General features: G+C 40.7%; 1 protein-coding gene across 1 annotated transcript; it reads left to right on the top strand.

The window, feature by feature from the left end:
• Positions 1–12,218: 12,218 nt before the first annotated feature.
• LOC110050793 (uncharacterized) lies at positions 12,219–13,771 on the top strand. The gene has a single exon (XM_089290930.1). It carries the CDS (start codon positions 12,523–12,525, stop codon positions 13,738–13,740), a length of 1,218 nt encoding a protein of 405 aa, XP_089147056.1. The 5' UTR covers positions 12,219–12,522; the 3' UTR covers positions 13,741–13,771.
• The last annotated feature ends 7,591 nt before the right edge of the window (positions 13,772–21,362 follow it).

The raw sequence follows: 21,362 nt of genomic DNA, 5'->3' as shown, positions 1-21,362 counted from the left end.
AACGCAATAGACAGTTTCTTTCAAAGCTTTCAGCATCTTCACTTTCCTTGAAATCTGACCTCGGAACTTTTCTTTCCGAATGAAGGCATTCCTGCTCGCAGATCTTTTTCGTAATATATGGTGACGCAATTCGTAATGTCGCATACTTCGTTCAGTAAATCACTGTCATCACCATCCGAAAGACTAAAAAAACTAGAAAGGATCGGGAGGCCAAGATTGCAGACGCAAGCGTCGAAAATGTCGGAAATGGACAGATGTCATTGATGTCAGAGGTCAACACAAATGATTACAATAGGAATAAAAGACCTCGCATGAACAGATACTAACGTAGTCAAGCGATAATGGATACGTTTGACAGAACATGACAGGGTACAGAGCCGTTGCTATTCATTATTTGAAACACAGCTATACGCACAAAAGATTCGTGTCTTCCAGCTTGTAGTTTTTGCGCTGGTCAACAACAATTTATGTGGTCATGTAAGAATTGAAATCCCGTATCACGCTCTGTTCCCATTGCGAATCCCACATCCCAACCTTATAAAAACACGAAATCTCACTCCCGCTCGTAATTGTAAATCCCGCCTCCCGCCCCTGTTTTCAGCTCAAATCCCAAATATCACGGCGAAAAAAAGCCAAATCCCGCATCCTGCCAAACCTATTGGGGACCCTCACAGATCTTAAGGAATAAAAACCCAGATGATCTGGAGTACTTGTCTGAGTATGTCGTTGGTAGTGGGAGCCACGTGCAGTATTATCATCCTCGGCAATTGAAGTTATTGCGTAGAAAATATAGCACAATTACACAGCCGAGGGCAAAAAAAAAAAAAAGCGCGAGGAGAAACTAAGTACATGGATCTAAGATAGATTGTCAGTGCTTTAGGTGACCATGCACGGCTACCAATGGCTTGGCCAATGGCTCGTACACGCAACGAATCGTAAAAGTCCGTGAGTAACGACCTCCGAAAGAGGTAAGCCCACCCCCCGTCCCCTGAAAATAGAGGGACTAAGGTTCAAAAGTATAATATTTTTGCAATCAATAACCTGAATAACGTACGATAAACTGATGACGATTCAACTAGGGAAGGTATAGCTTATTCCAGGTGGCGTCATGAAGCGCCCTGGTGAAACAAACCCCGCAAAATTTTCATCAATTAACAAGAAGGTACTAACAGGACCTTTTCTTCAAATTGAAATTACTAAAATTGACAACTTTGCATCATTTTCAACCCTTTGAATACCAATTACGCATATATGCGTAATTAATGGTCGTGCTCTTTGTACCACTTGTGACGCCATCAATTTAAATGTTTTCAGATATTCTTGATAAGCAGATAGCAGTACTAGGCTAGGCCTTTCCGTACAATGGTCAGGTTTAGATATCGACGACATTGCGACGTCGCAAATCGAAAAACAACGTTATCAGTTTTGGTGCAAAAATGGTGGTAAAATGGTCCACTACGCCAACGTCCATTTCTAGTCTTCGCCCGTAATTAACATCCAACTTTTCACGGCAGCCAGAAAGAACATACAACGCAGAAGGTAGCCAGAGTAAAAGGGCCGAGAAAAAAAGAAAGGAAAGGGGCAACAAACAAAATTGAGAACGGCTAATGCAAAAACACAATAAATAAATAAATAAATAAATAAATAAAATCTCCAAATTTTGGCTTATGCGCATGCCCGGAATTGAAATATTGCTCAATTTTGTGCCTAATCCTCGAAAAATCTCTCTCTTTGGTAAAAAAAAAAAGCTTTCTTAGCAAAACTTAGGCTTATTTAGCGTCATGGCAGCCCAAAACCCTGACTAAACAGTTTAAAACGGTATTTTTTGGCGAAAGTTTCGTATTCAAATAGTTAACCGGAACGCATAAAAAGAACGTTTAATCGTATTGAAATTAAAAAGTCGACCAGAGCAGTTAGATATTTATAAAGCAGACTAACGTGGCAGTGCAACATAAACAGTAAAAATAGTTTAAGGTATCTTACATCACGGTCTACATATAAAGTACCCACCCATGTGCCAGCAACATAAATTTCAACTGGTGCGAACAATTTCTAAACGATTTATAAGAACTTAGTGTTTTTACGAATTACACCCAGGCCTTAGAGGAATACAGCTCTGTTTTCATAGAATTGAAAAAAAACAAAAAAAAAAACAAAAAAAACACCGGAAAGAGATACTTACAGTAGAAGTCATTTGCGTCCCCTCCTGGGGTGACAGATTCGATTCTCGCCCCTATCAACTTTCTTTTCTCTCGTAAGTTCTCGCGCGTTTAGAGGTACTCCACACTCGCGTTTTAAGTGCGAGGATTCCAACCAATACTTATCTAGCTTTTTAGAGATGCTACTTTTAGCCCTCCCCCAAATCTTCACACGGGTATTTTACTTGTGGAAGTCTATTGATTTCGACAGTACTTGGGTAAGAAATTCTCGTCTATATCAACTTTCTTTTCTCTCGTAAGTTCCCGCGCGTTTAGAGATGCACCACACCCGCGGGTTTGGTGTCGTGATCTTGAACTAAGCTTACTGGACTTTTTAAAGATGCTAGATTTGGCCCTTTCTCAAACCTACACACGTGTATTTCACTTGTGGAAGTCTGTCGCTTTGGACAATGCCTGGGTTAAAGATTTTCGCCCATTTATATCTTTTTTTTCACTCGCGTGTTTTCGCGCGTTTTGTAATGCGGCAAACTCGCGTTTTTGGTATGGGGATCCCAAACTATACTTACTAGGCTCTTTAAAAATGCTAGTTTTGGCTCTCCACCAAATCTACACAAACGTATTTCACTTGTGGAAGTCTACCGATTTTGAACAGTGCTTAGGTTGGAGATTCTCGCCCATATCAACATTCTTTTCTCTTGTAAGTTCTGGCGCGTTTGGAGACGCGCCACACTCGCGTTTTCGGTGCGGTAACCCTAGCCACTGCTTACCTAACTTTTTAAAGATGCCAAATTTAGCTCTCCCCAAATCTGCACACGTGCATTTCATTTGTGGAAGCCTATCGATTTTGACAGTGTTTGGGTGAGAGATTCTCGCCCATGTCAACATTCTTTTCTCTCGTAAGTTCTCGCGCGTTTAGAGATCCACCACACTCGCGTTTTAGGTGCGGGAATCCCAACCAATGATTACCTAACTTTTTTAAGATGCTACTTTAAGCCCTCCCCCAAATCTACACACGTGTATTTCACTTGTTGAAGTCTATCGATTTCAACAGTGCTTAGATTTGAGATTCTCGCCCATATCAACATTCTTTGCTCTCGTAAGTTCTGGCGCGTTTAGAGATGCGCCACACGCGCGTTTTAGGTGCGGGAATCCCAACCAGTGTTTACCTAACTTTTTAAACATGCAACTTTTAGCCCTCCCCCAAATCTACACACGTGTATTTCACTTGTGGAAGTCAATCGATTTGGACAGTGTTTGGATGAGAGATTCTCGCCCTTATCAACTTTCTTTTCTCTTGCAAGTTCTCGCGCGTTTAGAGATCCGCCACACTCACGTTTTAGGCGCGGGAATCCCAACCAATGCTTACCTAATTTTTTAAAGATGCTACTTTAAGCCCTCCCCCAAATTGCAAATCTACACAGGTGTATTTCACTTGTTGAAGTCTATCGATTTGGGCAGTGCTTGGGTGAGAGATTCTCGCTCGTATGAACTTTTTTTTCTTTAGTAAGTTCTCACGCGTTTAGAGATACGCCCCACTCGCGGTTTTGGTGTCGGGATCTCAAACTATGCTTACTGGACTTTTTAAAGATGTTAGATTTAGCCCTCTCTGAAGTCCACACACGTGTATTTCACTTGTGGTAGTCTGTCGCTTTAGACAATGCTTGGGTTGGAGATTCTTGCCCATTTATAGTTTTTTCTCTCGCGTGTTTTGGCGTGTTTAGAGATGCGCCACATTCGCAATTTCGGTGTCGGCATCTCAAACTATGCTTACTTGACTTTTTTAAGATGGTAGATTGAGCCCTTTCTCAAATCTACACACGTGTAATTTATTTGTAGAAGTCTATCGATTTTAGACATTGTTTGACATTGTTTGTCCAACCCGAGCAGTGTCCAAAGCGACAGACTACCACATTCAAAATACACGTGTGTAGATTTAAGAAAGGACTAAATCTAGCATCTTTAAATAGTCCAGTAAGCATAGTCTGAAATCCCGACACCAAAACCGCGGGTGGGGCGCATCTCTAAATGCGCGAGAACTTACTAGAGAAAAGAGAGTTGATATGGGCGAGAATCTCTCACGCACATAAGCACTGTCCAAAATCGATAGACTTCCGCAAGTGAAAAACAGGTGTGTAGATTTGGGGGAGGGCTAAAAGTTGCATGTTTAAAAAGTTAAGTAAGCACTGGTTGGGATCCCCGCACCTAAAACGCGAGTGTGGCGCATCTCTAAGCGCGCGAGAACTTACGAGAGAAAGGAAAGTTGATTTGGGCGAGAATCTCCAACCTAAGCACTGTCCAAGTCGATAAACTTCCACAAGTGAAATACGTTTGTGTAGATTTGGTGAAGGGCCAAAACTAGCATAGTTTGGGATTCCCACACCCAAAACGCGAGTGTGCCACATCGCTAAGCGCCAGAAAACACGCGAGTAAAAAGAAAATATAAATGGGCGAGAATCTTTGACCTAGGCATTGTCCAAAGCGACAGACTCTTACAAGTGAAATACACGTGTGTAGATTTGAGAAAGGGCCAAATGCAGCATCTTTAAAAAGTCCAGTAAGCATAGTTTGAGATCGCGACACCAAAATCACGAGTGTGGCGCATTTCTAAACGCGCGAAAACACGCAAGAGAGAAAAATATAGATGGGCGAGAATCTCCATCCTAAGCATTGTCCAAAGCGACAGACTTCCACAAGTGAAATACACGTGTGTAGATTTGGGGGAGGGCGAAATCTAGCATTTTTAAAGAGCCTTGTAAGCATACTTTGGGATCTTCACACCAAAAGCGCGAGTGTGGCGCATCTCTAAACGCGCGAGAACTTTTGAGAGGAAAGAAATTTTATATGGGCGACAATCTCTCACCCGAGCACTGTCCAAATCGAAAGACACCCACAAGTGAAAAATATCCATGTGTAAATTTAAGAGAGGGCCAAAACTAGCATCCTTAAAAAGCCCAGTGAGCATAGTTTAAGACCCTGACACAAAAACTTCGAGTGTGCCGCATAGCTAAACGCGCGAGAAAAGACAAGGGAAAAGTAAGTTGACATCGTTAAAAATATCCAACCAGGCACTGTTCAAATCGATAGACTTCCACAAGTGAAATAGACGTTCGAGATTTTGAAAAGGGCTAAAGGTAGTATCTTTAAAAAGCGAGATAAGCATAGTATGGCATCCCCACATCTAAAAGCGAGTGTGCAGCCTCGCTTAACGTGCGAGAACACGCGGGAGAAAAGAAAATTTACATGGGAAAGAATCTCTCACCCAAGCACTGTCCTAATCAATAGCCTTCCACAAATGAAACACATTTGTGTAGATTTGGTGAAGGGCCAAAACTAGCATTTTTAAAGTAAGCATAGTTTGGGATGCCTACACCCAAAACGCGAGTGTGCCGCATCGCTAAACGCGCGAAAACACGCCGAGAAAAAAAGAAGATATAAATGGGCGAGAATCTTTGACCCAGGCATTGTCCAAAGGGACAGACTTCCACAAGTGAAATACACGGTGTAGATTTGAGAAAGGGCCAAATGTAACATTTTTAAAAAAGTCCAGCAAGCATAGTTTGAGATCACGACACCAAAATCGCGAATGTGGCGCGTCTCTAAACGCACGAAAACAGGCAAGAGAAAAAAATATAAATGGGCGAGAATTTCCATCCCAAGCATTGTCCAAAGCGACAGACTTCCACAAGCGAAATTCACCTGTGTAGATTTGAGGGAGGACTAAACGTAGCATGTTTGAAAAGTTAAGTAAGCATTTTTGGTGATCCCTGCACCTAAAACGCGAGTGTGGCGAATCTCTAAACGCGCGAGAACTTACGAGAGAAAAGAAACTTGATAGAGGCAACAATCATTCATCCAAGCACTGTCCAAATCGATAGACTTCCACAAGTGAAATACTGACTTATGTAGATTTGGGGGAGGGCTAAAAGTAGCATCTTTGAAGACTTAGGTAAATATTGGTTGAGATCCCTACACCTAAAACTAGAGGGTGGCGCATCTCTAAACGCGTGAGAACTTACTAGAGAAAAAAAAGTTGATATGGGCGGGAATCTCCAAGCCACACACTGTGCAAGTCGATAGTTTTCCACTAGTGAAATACACGTGTGTAGATTTGGAGGGCTAAAAGTAGCATCTTTAAAAAGTTAGGTAAGTATTGGCTGGGATCCCTGCACCTAAAACGCAAGCGTGGCGCATTTCTAAACGCGCCAGAACTTACGAGAGAAAAAAAAGTTGATATGAGCGAGAATCTCTAACCCAAACACTGTGCAAATCGATAGTCTTCCACAAGTGAAATGCACCTGTGTAGATTTAGGGGAGGGCTAAAAGTAGCATCTTTAAAAAGTTAGGTAAACATTGGTTGGGACCTCTGCACCTAAAACGCAAGTTTGGCGCATTTCTAAACGCGCGAGAACTTACGAGAGAAAAGAAAATTGATATGGGCAAGAATCTCTAACCCAAACACTGTGCATATCGGTAGTTTTCCACAAGTGAAATACACGTGTGTAGATTTGGGGAAGGACTAGAAGTAGCATCTTTAAAACGTTAGGTAAGCATTGGTTGAGATCCCTGCACCTAAAACGCGAGGGTCGCTTATCTCTAAACGTGAGAGAACTTACGAGAGAAAAGAAAATTGATATGGGCGAGAATCTCTTACCGAAGCATTGTCCAAATCGATAGACTTCCATAAGTGAAATACACGTGTGTAGATTTGGGGGAGGACTAAAAGTAGCATCTTTAAAACGTTAGGTAAGCATTGGTTGAGATCCCTACACCTAAAACGCGAGTGTGGCTTATCTCTAAACGTGAGAGAACTTACAAGAGAAAAGAAAATTGATATGGGCGAGAATCTCTTACCGAAGCATTGTCCAAATCGATAGACTTCCATAAGTGAAATACACGTGTGTAGATTTGGGGGAGGGCTGAAAGTGGCATCTTTAAAAAGTTAGGTAAGCATTGGTTGGGATTCCTGCACTTAAAACGCGAGTGTGGCGCATCTCTAAACGCACGAGAACTTACGAGAGAAAATAAAGTTGATGTGGGCGAGAATCTCTTACCTAAGCGCTGTCCAAATCGATTGACTTCCACAAGTGAAATACACGTGTGTAGATTTGGGGGAGGGCTAAAAGTAGCATCTTTGAAAAGTTAGGTAGGTTTTGGTTGGGATCCCTACGCCTAAAACGCAAGTGTGGCGCATGTCTAAATTCGCGAGAACTTACGAGAGCAAAGAAAAATTATAGGGGCGAGAATATATCACTCAAGCACTATCCAAATCGATAGACTTCCCCAAGTGAAATACACGTGTGTAGATCTGGGGAGGGCTAAAAGTAGCATCTTTAAAAAGTTAGGTAAGCATTGGTTGGGATCCCCGCTCCTAAAACGCGAGTGTGGCGCATTTCTAAACGCGCGAGAAGTTACGAGAGAATAGAAAGTTGATATGGGCGAGAATCTCCAACCCAAACACTGAGCAAATCGATAGTTTTCCACGAGTGAAATACACGTGTGTAGATTTGGGGAGGGTTAATAGTAGCTTCTTTAAAAAGGTAGGTCAGCATTGGTTGCGACCCCTGCACCTAAAACGCTAGTGTGGCGCATCTCTAAACGAGCGAGAACTTACGAGAGAAAAGAAAGTTGATATGGGCGAGAATCTATTACCGCATGAGGGGACGGAAATGACTCCTACTGTAAGTATCTCTGACTGGGTTCTTTCTTTTTTTTAATGCTATGAGAACAGGGCTGTATTTCTCTAAGGCTGTGGGGGTAATTCGTAAAAACACTGAGTTCTTATAAATCGTTCAGAAATTTTTCGTTTCGGTTCAAATTTATGTTGCTGGCACCTTAGCCTGCGAACGCAGACGTATTTCCGGCTGTCACTTGGTTCCGCCAAAAAATAACGTCTGCGAACCCGAGCCAGGAAACGATTTCTGTGACGTAGGAATTTTAAGCCAATTACAGTTTAGCTCAAGTAGCCCCAGAACTCCTGCGCAAGGTATTCGCTGTGAGGAGCACTCGAGTTTCATTCTATCATGGAATCTGATTGGCCAAGGAGAAACAAAAGTCATTACGTCACAGAAATCGTTTCCTGGCTCGGGTTCGTGCTTTTTCTCCAGTTATACGGCGCGATCAAGTTTAGGTTGGTGGGAACCTTTTGACAATTTCTGTGCCCCGAAAACAGTTGTTCAATGTTGAATAACAAGCTTGATATTCTATTTTTAAATCCTCTTTTCAATTTAACTGAAGTAAAAATTTCTTCTCTTGAAAGTGACTATGAAATCATACCCATATCAGGTCAGTAACTTGATATCATAGGATCAGTTAGAATAGTAGACAAGGTTTCTGACTGGCCAATTGTATATTGCAAATTTGTTTACGCAAACTACGGATAACAGATGGATAGAATAAAATAGTAACGTTAAGCATAATAGCAATATGTACCTTAAGCCAGAGGGCTACGACTGCAAATTGCCCTGAATTTTCAAACACCATATGGAGCTTGAAGGAAAAGAGAAGTAAAGAGACAAAGCTATTGTAGGTCAACCCAATTTTAAAGAGTAATTGCCACCTGAAGAGGAAAGCAAAAAACTTTGATAAAAGAGCACGCGACTCGCCGGTCCCAGCGCTTTTGTAATTACCTTTTCTTTGATTTACCTCCCAACCGATTTAAAATCAAAACCTACGATAAAAACTTGCATGCTCAACAGAGATAAGCACTCTTTGTATCGCCAGCGCATACAAATTTTTATAATCCCATTCAGTTGTTCAATGGCCCCATGATAACTATGAAATCCAAGGACGCGAAATTGGCGTTTGCTGTATACGGAGCATTTGGTGGAAGAATATTGGTACATTGTACTTGCAAGTACAATGTACCAATATGCATATACAATGTATAATTATTTCGTGTTGTTTTATTAAAAAACAAACACGTGCAATTTGATCATAGTCTTTTTAGCTTCGATTCTCTGGTTAAATCATTTTACATCTTTTATCAGAGTTATGGGACACTGTTTTGGAGGAACCCCTCGTTTCTCATAGTTGTTTGTTTGTTTCTTTGTTAAGATCTTTCATCCAAAACGCAAAAACAAAATGCAAAGTTACAATGATCTTCCCTGCCTCTGTCCGATTCAGTACCAATTCTTTTGCGGTGCTCTAAATCTGCCCTTAATGCAAATTGGGAGCTGACCAAAGTCCCCAAGCTATTTTTCCCACTGCTTGGCAGCCTGGAAGCTTTCACTAAAACATCCAGTCCCTAGAGGCTTAAGTAATTTGGAACCTAGAGTATGCCTTTTCTTATGTCTGGTTTGCTGGATTTTCACTGTGCAGAAAGTTTCATCAAATGAGCCAAATTCGTCTTCTTCGTCGCTTTCACGTAAGCGCTCTCGTAGATTAGACCTCGATGACTGACCTCTTTTCAGTCGTTCAGTTTTCAGTGCTGACCGTTCTTTTGCCGACATTTCTGACCTTGATCTCGGTACTACTTTGCTTTTTGCACGCAACAGATCGGGAGTTAGCAAGCTTCTTCTTCTGTCCTCTGGTGATCTCATCGGGAGTTCACCTGCTGGCCAGGAAAGGGAAGAAACAAGTTGCCGCTTGCTGCCGACACGTGTCGAAAGACGCTTGTTGAAACCAGGTTTTTGCTTATTATCTTTCCTAACTAAATGAAGATTTGTTTGCGAAGAAAACATTCCATGTACACCCTCTCCTTTTTCTTCCAGGTAGATTGTTTCCTTAGGCATTATAAGTCGAGAGCTCGCACTGAGTTCGGCTTCATCCATGGACATCAACCGGAACCTGGAATCAACAACCCTACATTCCATACTCCCCGACTGCTTGTTGTTCTTCAGAACTCTTTTAAAAGCTAAATAAGCCATTGTAACCGAGGACATAGAATCCGAAACGTGAGGCACCTCGGCAGCAGCACGAATTTTGCCAATGTGCTCCCGCTCGCTTTTGTGCGGTGCCGAAGGAGATTGTTTTGGCTCCTCAGTGATGGTTGGCGAATAGGACCAGCTTTGTGCTTTTGGCCGAAAGAGCAGAGGATCTTGTAAGTAGTCTCGACTCCTAGAAGTATGGACTGGTTGTATTTTCGGTTCTGCGTACCGTCGTCTCAAGTCCAGTGTTTCTTTTTGGGTTTCAGCCCTTCGTAAGAGTCTGGGCTGTTTCACGAACGCAGCTACCACAATTTTTTTCCCTTTTACTGTCACTCGAACAATTAGCTACATTTTGCTGTGTGCTAGCTTTTGAGACTGCGGACTTATTTCCTCCCAGCTTGTGTTGATTCTCCTTGATGGCATAAAGGGGTTCAAATACACGATGAATCGACTTCAGCTCGTTCCATATTTTGATTTTCTCATGATGGTTTGATTTGATATTCCTGTGTTTCTCTCGCTCTATCTTGTCGCTTATCTCGTCCAAGCGCATTTGCGTTGCCCGTGCAATACGAATCGAGTCTGTATTTCTGTTAAGACTTCTCTTGTGTATGCTTTCACTACAGTTCTGAAGTGAACGTTTTCCAAAGTACCAACATTTGCATGTACTTCTTGAGTTTACAATCCATTGCTTGGTTTTGTTTTGTTTTCGTTTCTTTGTGTAACCACTCAAGTTTTCTCGCTTAATTTGCTTTTAGTGGGCTTTCAAGAGCCTTTTCCATTTAAAATTTTCTAGGCCAATTCTTCTGACCAACGTGTCCTTTAAACAAAGTTAGATTGCATTGCAGTTTGGAAACAAGTGGATGAGTTGCACAGATTCCACGAGGTACAAGCCTTCTTCCGTAGGGTTATCGTAAGCAATTAGTTTATTTGTAAAACTAATTGATTACAAGACAAGTCCTACTTGTATGCACTCAGAGCTAATTGAGTTTAAACCATTGTTTCATGAGAATAGCGAGTGCCGAAAGCAATTAGCAAGAACTATGAACGAGTCGACTGCGCATGTCAGCAATATAGCGTTACAAAAAAATCTAACTTAGTTTCGCGTGCAATTCGAACGAACGAGGTTTTTTCCTTCCTTGTAGCATAACAATCGTGCAAAGGTCGGTTTTATCGTTGCTGTGTTGCTCCTTAGATTGATCTTATGATAAATGTCCTCAGAATCGAGCTTCAATGATTTCCATGGCGATGAGTCGATTTGATCACAGAGTAATTTTATGCCATTTATTGATTTCGGATAAAGATGTTGTCATGGCCATGGACATACGTTGCGTGCATTTACTGTAAACACGCTAAAAAGATATGTTGCGTTCAACGTATTTTTATAAGACTGGGAAGGGTCCACGCATTTTCGTTCATCAACCGGAAAAGACATAATTGCTAACTTAAGACTTCGTAAGAAGCCAGTCAAGCGATCTTCCCGGCATCGAATTTTCTGTGGAAGAGTAGGGTTGGTGTTAACGAGACGTACTGGCGCAATAAGAATACGTTAAAATAAGGGATAGCATTTTGTCATTATTTTCACTTTCCAGTTAACAGGTGCTTTAGAAACCTTTACAATTTACCGTTTTACCAAGAGATATTCTCTTGAAATTACTTAACGGTGCTTGTTAAATAATAATAATCATCATCATCATCTTTAAATTTGTTGTTTTATTATTGTTCATAAAGCTTTCTTTCCAGTAGGAAATCGATTGAGAGCTTTTTTTGGCTCCTATGGTTTTCCGTGTTTATAATAACAAGTTTAATTCCGATATATGCCTTTGCTATTGTATACCAAGAAGATTGTCCCGATAGTTTGTTACCTAGCCATTCCATGAATCGCTGTGTTGTGTACATTTTAATCGAAGAATGCATCCAATGGAGACTGGTTCTCAACAAAGAATCGTTGCTCATTCTCAAAATCCTACGCACCTTTAATCTTTCCTCGCCGATGTGTTAAGATTGCCGAGGAAGGTCTTTTGTTCAGTAGTAACTCTTTATGGCGGCACCTTCCCTTTAGCCAGGGAAAAATCTCGTTTAATCCTTCGGTTCTGCGTCAGATTTGCTGCACATAACTTAAGACTTCCTAAAGATAAGCACCCTTCGGGACTTTGACCCAAGGTATGAAAACAAACTCGAGTGGTAGTAGACAATCAGTGAGTTGCGTGATCATTGCAGCTAGAGACGGCAGACATAAATAAACAAATGGGCAGCCACTTTGGAGGGAAGGTTTTTGCTGCAGTTTTAAGTACATCTTAGCAAATATCATGTTCACTTTGTTGTCACGATCGTGGAACACCAGCAACTGGAACAGCCCAAACGGTCCTTGAACACAGAGTGCTCTCGACTCTTTCTTTGCAAACCTGTCCAGTATGCCTAATACGAATGGCAGTCTGGAAAAGCCAACGACCGAGTAGACGAAAAGAAGGCCGCCTGAAGTAGTGTGAAAAACTGCGAGTATGCAGAAAAGAAATATTCACAGAAACACAGATTCCCTTCGTCGAACTGCCCGGGCATCGCAAGCGCGCTTGGACGAATTCAGCGACAAAATAGAGCGAGAAAAACACAAGATTATCAGATCAAGTCACAACGAGAAAAACAAAGTGTTGAATGAGCTGAAGTCAATCCATCGTGTTTTTAAACCGCGGCTTGACGTGATCAGAGAGAATCAGGATGGCACACTGCAAATTGTGCAAAATGCTGTGGGTGACAAATATGACACTGATTTGACCGAATTTGTAGAACAGCCAAGATCACCAGGAAGGGCTGAAACCCCTGCAACCCGACGCAGACACACAGAGCCGAATATGAGGTGGCCTTGTGGGGAAAGGATGCCTGCACTTGTACAGAATCACATTCGAGATGACTCGGGAGGTCCTGTCCCCTCTGTGCGTCGACGGTCCTACCGTCTTGGTCAATCCCCGAACATCGAAGTAGGGGGACCACGTTTGTCAGTCCAGATCGAGCGTGAATACCTTGCTCGACTCCGTAACGCTGCGGAGAAACCTTGTATTTCTGACTCAATGTCGTCGGTATCGATGGGATACCTTGCTTTCAAACGCGCCTTGAAGAACAAACGTCAGATAGAGCGCCTGGATCGCAAGTTTGTTGATCCAGGATTCAGGTCAATTTTTCTGGACGCGGCGGAACTTAGTGTTATACCGGAGCAAATGGATTGGACAGCAGAAATGGATGACAAGGTGAACCCTCATCTGGGAAAAAGGGACCGCTCTCAAAACCGTTACTCAAACGGACGTCTACCAACGCCCATCAGGAAGCATTGCACTTTGTCCTCTCTGTCCAGACCAATGGCCGATCTCCAAATGAGCTGGTCTGAAGCAAGAGGAAACTTGTTAAACCCGGATCTTTTGTGTGCCAGAAGCACAGACACACTATGCTCAGAAATGCCCGCGAAGCTACGATCAGAGTTAAAAGCGGAAAGAAGTAAAGCAAACAGAGCATCTGTAAATTACATGCGTGAGTGCTCCGGCATCAGTGAACGGAGCGAAGAAGAAGGATTGCCTGCAAAATTTGATAAAAATCCGAGGGAGAAACTGATGCTGTTGTCGAACAACAAGAATGCCTTGTTTCGCAGTCGTTCTTCCAAATTACTTAGACCGTTGGGAACAGGTTGCTTTAGTAAAAGCTTTCAAGCTGTACGTCAGATCGAAAAATAAGAATAAAGAGCTTGGTTTTAATTCCGTATAATATCGTTGTCTTTGATTCAACTCCTTCTTATACAATGGTATTCGAGTCTTTTTTTTGAATTCCTCAGAGAAATATAAAACTCTACAAAATATACCACTTGCCTCTAAGAACAGTTCGACGTCATTTTAAACGTGATCCCGAGAAGTTATTGGTTGTATACAGAACATTCTATCTAAACATGGTGGGAAAATAATACAGTCGTGTTTTTCAGAACAAATGTTAACTTAGCAAACTCCTCTAAGGATTAAAAATTGAATACTGCTTTTTCATTCAGTCCGGCCAGATTCCGTAAGAATAGAATTTGTCGGATAATCCACCTAAAGATCTGGGGAAAGGAAATATGTCCGTTAATTCTTTGGCACATGCGATTTCAATACTAACGGGTGTTTACAGCAACCAGAACGGTTGTTCTTCACTTCCTTCGAAGTGGAACTTAACTAAAACTGGAAAATTTCTTCTTTTACGTTAAACATGCATAAAACGAACTAACATACTTGGACCCGGTCACCTTCTGACTCGATCTGGCTTTTATGTAAGTGAGAAGAATATATACCCGGTGTTGGCTATTAATTCCTGTACTGTTATCGTTTGTCTTCTGTTACTGCTGCAGACGAATTATCCCATGATAAATTAAGTTAAATCGTCTAATTATAAATTCGAGTTCTAGACGAGTAGCCAGCAGTAATCCGTCTGTCATTTACTCGTTTGTTGGCAAATCTGATGTAAAAGACGGGTAACTTGTGTTTCGCATAATCCAGCACTAAATTTAACAAATTTGAATCAATAATAATGACATGAGGTTATGATCGTAATCTCTTGTAATAATTGTGATGACAGACTATGTCGAACATCAGCAAGGTTTTTAGCCACAATTCGGCCATGAGAGGACCAAAGCCTAAAATCCGAACTTAGATTTAGAAGAATTAGCTGTCTAAATCTGATCGGATAATCATTCCTAGTCCGTCCAACTTAGACAGACAGTTGACTGACTGAACAAATAGAGAGAACAGTCTTGGAGCATTTGTGACTCGACAGTAAATTCGCAAAACCAACAATACAAGAACGATGCATGGAAATAACTAGGGGAATAATACCGGTTGGGGATGAAAAGTGACAAGCACGCGAAGCTATTGATTGCTTGGGAATGACATGAAATAAATTCGGTTTAGAATCAGTCAGAGATCAAATAACTAGAAATATCTAAACTCTAAGATCTTGTTTTCACCGGTAATTCATTTGTTGTTGGAATAGGCAATAAATCGACGATTCTTGCAGAGTAAATATCTGACACTACTTGTACACTAATAAACGAAAAGTAGTGGCGGATGGAATTGGGCAGAAGCAAAAATGATCATCCTTTACAAACACTCTACTTTCTAACGGAATATTAATGCACTGACAATGACTTTACTTTATTTAGATTAATTTGCGGTTTATTTAGAAGCATTTCGAGCTAGCATTTGACGTTTTGCAATAAGCTTTGTTTTCGTCTAACGAACAGTCATCTCGTACCGGCTTCCGTGCATTAACTCTCTGTATTGATGGTTTTCACGAACGGCCTGTTGCTTGTTTACTCAACATATGAAAACTAATAGATTAAGAGCTAGTTTTACCCAAGGCATAGCTTTGTTGTATTTTTCACAACAGGAGCTATTGTGAAAATAATTAAGGGAAAGTTGCAATAGTAATTAGAATATGACTGCTTCCGAGTACTTGAGATAACTCTTTTAAATTATTTTCTGGTCAGTAAATTTGAAAATTACAACAACAAAAAAAGATCCATTTTCGGCAAGAGATTATGATCATAATCTTTTGTTTTGGGACAGTACGGCGTCCGGTGCATTATAATTTTCAAAACGCATCATTTGAGACACAAAGCATTGTTGAATCGATCCCAAAATTTGCGTTAAGTAACCTTTCCTTTCTATTTCAACAATATGTGCTATGGAATGAAAGTGTTAAATTTTAGAAAGTCTGTGCACTTATTGGAATCAGGGACCAGTTAAGACTGCTGGAAAATGTTGATGCAAAAAGATGTGATGTAGATTTGAAGTCCGGCACTGAAATGGAGAATTATTTACCAGAATAAATGGAGTATTCCCCGTCCCCTAGACTGCATATATCATAAACTCTCAAAGATTTTTACTGAGTAAGATCGATTTAAAATTAATTCTTGGCAGACTAAACTCAAGATTAGCTCAATGGTCACCATGAATGAACATGTTAAATTTGTGAGGGGGGGGGGGGGGGGGCGATGATTGTTTTTTTGTAAGTGCTAATTGCATTTTGAGTGGTTTGAGGGGTCCACTGAGGTCCGGCACCGGCCAGGGCTGTCGCATTGTGTTCTTGGGCAACGCCGCAGTGCCGTCAGTCTCCACTTAGGAGCAAACGGGTAAAAGCAAGTTTTCCTCCGGGGGAATTCCGTGCTAGCCTGTCGTTCGACGCCGGCGCCAATAAGGTCCAATAATCGCAGCAGGTTCATCCGATATCTGGGAATTAACAAGGACTTAGCTTTTTGCAGTGTTTATAGAACATATATGTTCAAACCTGGCAGTAAATAGAGTGACCTTACAACTGAGTGATCGCTGTCTATCTTTGTTACGGGAGTTATGCATTCACTGACTATGTATTGAATAAGTTACCTTCAAATCAAGATAAGGAAAACTCTGAGAGAATTAATAATTAAATAGAGGGGAAAATGTTAGGTTAACATTAGTTAAGATCTAGACCCACTTTAAATGGCATGAATACCGCTTTCACATGTGACATAACCAGACGTAAACAGAGCACACCAGAATTGAAGCTGCCTGTGCTCTTCGCACCAGACGATAATCGCATTTGTCATAGTCTAAAGTTTTTGATCATCTTTTCATATTTTACTACAACCCAAATTAAATGAATGACGAGACAGTAATTTGATAAATCAACAGAAAAGCCTTCGTAACATACATGTAAAAGTCGTAGATTTGCACTTCGACAGCACAAACATGAAAGCCAGGGGGTTGAGAGAGGGGAGGGGAGGAAGGTCGGGTTGGTGTTGTTGTCGACTGATAAAAGATACGTAATAAACAGGGTCAATGGATAAAACATAATCGTCTGCGATATTGGAAAAGGTGATAAGAAGGCTGTAAGTGAGGATCAAAAAGAGCAAAAAAAAAAAAAGAAAAAAAGAAAAAAAATTGAAACCCTTAGTCAAAAACCTGGAGGAATACATTCTTTGGTGCAAAATAAGGCGAATACAACTTGCACGTGCTGAAAGATTATTGATGGATCGTAAATGATATGAGCCTGACCACTCAAACAAATTCATTAATGAATGTGTCAATGCTATAAATAAACGGTAATCAGTTCTCAGTCGTCGGATGCAAACTCAGGAGTTTCGTGGCGGGCTGTGAATAAAGCTGGACGGCCCAGTATAAAGCAGAAGGGAATTCATCGCTTAAACGAATACAAATTAGTGCGCTTAACGAAGCAAAATATTTTTTAAGAAAATAGTTTTCCCTTTGTACTCCGCCCCCCGTGATATCAGTTTGCGTTTGAGCATTTATTCTTGACCCTTAAATTTCTCGCATGAAGTCGACAAGATAAGCTTCTCAGTACGAACAGGAAGAGTCTCAGAAGGACTTAATGGAAGGAAAATTTGACGAGGAAATAGGAAAACGATCTTGAACCACAAGATGATAAAGAAATTTGCGTCAGACTTGAATGATTGCCCCAAGCTTACATCACACTGAGTTAATGCTATTTTTGTAATGTGTCATTAACAAAATTTGCGTTTTCAGTTTAAACAAGGATCTTTCCCACTTGCCAAGAGCAAAGTAAGCGCAGGTAAATAAAACAGAGTCAAAAGCTGTATTGTGTATATAAAAGAGGAGAATACATTAAATTACATGTCAATTTATTTGCCCTCTTGATGACTACACTAAAACACTGAAAATACGTTTCGCGCCCAATCAAGGTACCCGATATCGACACCCACTGAGCGCGAATTTTGCACCATATGAACGACAACATTATTCTAGCTTAACATTTTATGATATTTTAATCCAACAAGCATATGATCCGCTTGAGAGCTAATTCAGCCGGAGCCCAAACAAACAGTAGAACATAGGTCATGGCTGAGGTCATGGGCAAGAGATGTTGCCTGTCAAAATCGTGAATTATTGTAATTCACAGAATTCTTGGTGGTGTTTGATTTCGACTCGTCGAGTCAGTATAAAGAGCTTCTCTGGCCAGCGTTTGTCTATACAGTCAAGAACGCAAGCTACTCGCTCCATAACTTCTTAACTAAGCTTTTCAGCCGGATTCCGATGACAAATTGTTTTTTTAGTGCCACAACGACCACGAAACACTCGTCAGGGACAACAAAAACACGCTAGTGTTGATTTTGACAAACAGTTTGCTCAGTCCACACTTTCAAGCGCTTACGTACACGACGCAAAGCTATGACACATAAGCGCTGGCTGAGAATGAACACGATTTCATCATGAGCAAATATTCGGAAGACGTAGACTCAAACGTAAACGCCAAACAAAACACCAGACATCAAACAGAGAAAACTTTCGAGGAATTGGTAGAAGAATCTATTAGACTGCCTTCGCTGAGTCCTTCAAATCACCTCCCCATGACAATGACAGAAATACTCCGAAGCTCACAGAAAAGCAAGGACATTGCTACAAAACTGCCTCAGATACACAGCGGACGGGTTCAATTGGTCACACGGAACGATGGATTACCAGGCGAGAAAAGGCGGAGACGGGGGCATAAAACGAAACTAAATCGCCCTGAACGACCATCGCCTGGCGTCCCATCGGATATTTCAAACAGTACACGCGTGACTGTCGCAAGGCCGACAGCGGGATTAGCAGATAAGAACCACGCAAAAGAGCAATCAAACACGGAAAAAGCAAAATGGAAGAAAAAACTGCATAGACGACAAAGTAAAAGGCGTATAGCCAAGGATACGGACCCGTTAAACGTGCCAATAACAATTTCTGGCTACCAGAATTACAACGGGTACAGAACTTAAAATCAGGCATGCGTAGAAAGTAAACAAAAACGTACATCGACAAAAACAACTTGTGCTCTTCGTTCACAGAATTGATGCATCGCTCTCCGTGTCGTAGAGTCTGGAACTTTTTACAAGGACCGTTATTTACGATGACTACGGAAATGATGGAAGGAAACGGCTAAAACGAAATGCGTAGCCACCTTACCATGGCGAATTTCCAACAAAGTAGATAAAGATTAAACTCTGCCATAGCTATATGAGCATTTATTCTTTAATAGGGAGTCATTACAGATACCGAGGCGACAACACAGTCGTTTAACAAGTATATATGCACTTTGTTAAGATGTTAGCATGACCTGGTCCTAATCGATATCGTTATTATATTTCTCATATTCTGACCTTATCAGAAGTAGTTTCGTCAAGTTACATTGGACGAGTCGGGTCAGTTTAACTTACCTTGATCTTTTAATTTTTGCCAATATATCTGTACTTGAGCAGCAAAGCCAAACAAGTGAACTTAACATCAAAAGCTACTCAATGTAATGAGTAACTGATCCTGCAAATTTTGAATTTTGAGATTTCAATTCACATAGACGCGACAGATTGAATTCCATTTTAGAAGCTCGAAAGACTAGTATTCAAGATAGAAAATAAGTTCAGCAGAGGACTACGCAACAAGAAAGCTAACTTAACGAGGAGAGCGCCGTGTGCATGAAAAGAAATGAACGATTACGAGCTGGGGACTGTTTCTCGAAAGCCCCCGGAAACTTTTCTGGCCCAAAAGTCATTTTTAATTAATCGGTATATAAAGACTGAGAGGTGTATACACCTGAAACTTCTTGTACGGAATGGAACCTCTGTTTATATTACGCTTATGTGAATAAAACAGCTTTGTAATCATGAGGTTCGAGATTTTGCTACGGCTTTTTGGGTGCGAAAACTGTTCGGGGCCTTCGAGAAACGGGCCCCTGGACATGTTTCACAAAGTAAGGAAAGGTTTAACACGAACACGAGGTGCATTTTTCCTTGATATAGAAAGGTTCGTAAATTCTCAAGACATTTGAGCTTTTAATCTAATTTAGACCGAAAGTGTTAAGTTGAAGTAATTGTACGATATTTTTATTATATTTTGAACATTTTAATTAATTAAGCACACTTTAAATTATGAATGCCTTTAAAAAGCTATAGGCAACTGTGGCTTTGATAGAGAGGAGAGAAAAAACTATTTATAACGTCATTAATTGCCCCTAATGAAATATTCATGATAGCATCATGTAATTTGGAAACAGATTTAAGGATAGATTATTTAGCATAATAAAAAAGATACGATCAGTTTTGGGGGATGTTTTTTGCCCACCCAAATAATCTCTACATGCATAGCACCTTATGCAAGAAGTTAAATGGCTGTGATCATAGCACTAATAGCTTTCAAGGTCTGGGGTATTACTTTTCATTTATTTGAATCTGAAACTACGTACATGCCCTGTATTCCACTTTCCTTAATCATGATTCAATGAAAAAAAAAGAGAGAGAGAGAAAGAGACAAAAACCAGTTAGCCAAGTGAGGTTTTTTCCAGCAAACGGTTTAATCCTTTGACTAGTTTCTGCAACAATAAAAAAAATAGTAATAATGAAATAAAATAAAATAAAATAATTAAATAGTCTGTAATCTACAACACAAAACTAAGTTAAGCCAAGGAGCTTGTCGGTTGTCCTCTCCCTCAGCCAGCTCATGCACAAGTGTAGACTGTATTTCACATGTATTTGAAAGTATTTTTCTTCTTTAATTTTCCGTCTTCGAATAAGATCAAACGAAGAATAGAGTTTGAGCTTACTTATAAGCTGCCCACGCGTTTTTGATAAGCAAATGGGATTTCACTGGATTTCCGGCTTTCCCGCTTTAGCGAGATTCCTTGCAAAGCAAACATAAGCATCGCAAGGTATTCTTTCAATTGCTCAAAGCATACCCTGTAACTGTGACCTGGCGAGAAGCCAAAACAATACATTTCACGAACTCGGCCTTATACACGTTATATGGGTGCTTTCTTTGCCCAGTATCTGTGACAACAAATGGGTTGTTAAGTGCAAAAAGAGGCATATTCGATATTCACAATAGAAAGTCCATAAGACCTGTGTCCATAAACAAAGAGATGATAAGAACGTTTGAAGCATCAAACTAAATGATCTCGTGCACGCCATCCTAGGGAAACATTTTGTTAGACATTTCCCGCTGTGAGGTTTATTAAATTTTAACTAGCTACAATATTTTGGCGCAGTAAAGCCTAAGGCGAGTTTTATAATCATAATAACTGTATTTACTATCGTTTCATTGTGTGAAAGTCGTTATAGACTCATGAATATATTGCGAAACAACGTCACGCACTCAGGAAAGTTTGGATAGGAATGTAACGAATGTATTCAGCAGCGTTCAATCATTTTCACTTTGACCTATCAACTCTACTGCTTCCACATGGTGAAAGAAATGTAGTAAAAATGCCTTCCCGACTTCCTTTGCGTGTTTCTAGTCTTCTTGTGGAGGTTTAAAATAAGCCGTTTAAAGCGGTTGCAACTAACGTTAGT

The sequence above is a fragment of the Orbicella faveolata genome, unplaced genomic scaffold, assembly GCF_042242905.1.
Source record: "Orbicella faveolata isolate gen_17 unplaced genomic scaffold, um_ofav_v1 contig_24, whole genome shotgun sequence".
Lineage (NCBI taxonomy): Eukaryota > Metazoa > Cnidaria > Anthozoa > Scleractinia > Merulinidae > Orbicella > Orbicella faveolata.
Note: the sequence above shows the minus strand (reverse complement) of the source record. Positions and strands in the feature narration are given on the sequence as shown.

Coding starts and splice junctions, on each gene's coding strand:
- LOC110050793 (XM_089290930.1), top strand. CDS start 12,523: ATGCAGAAAAGAAATATTCACAGAAACACAGATTCCCTTCGTCGAACT.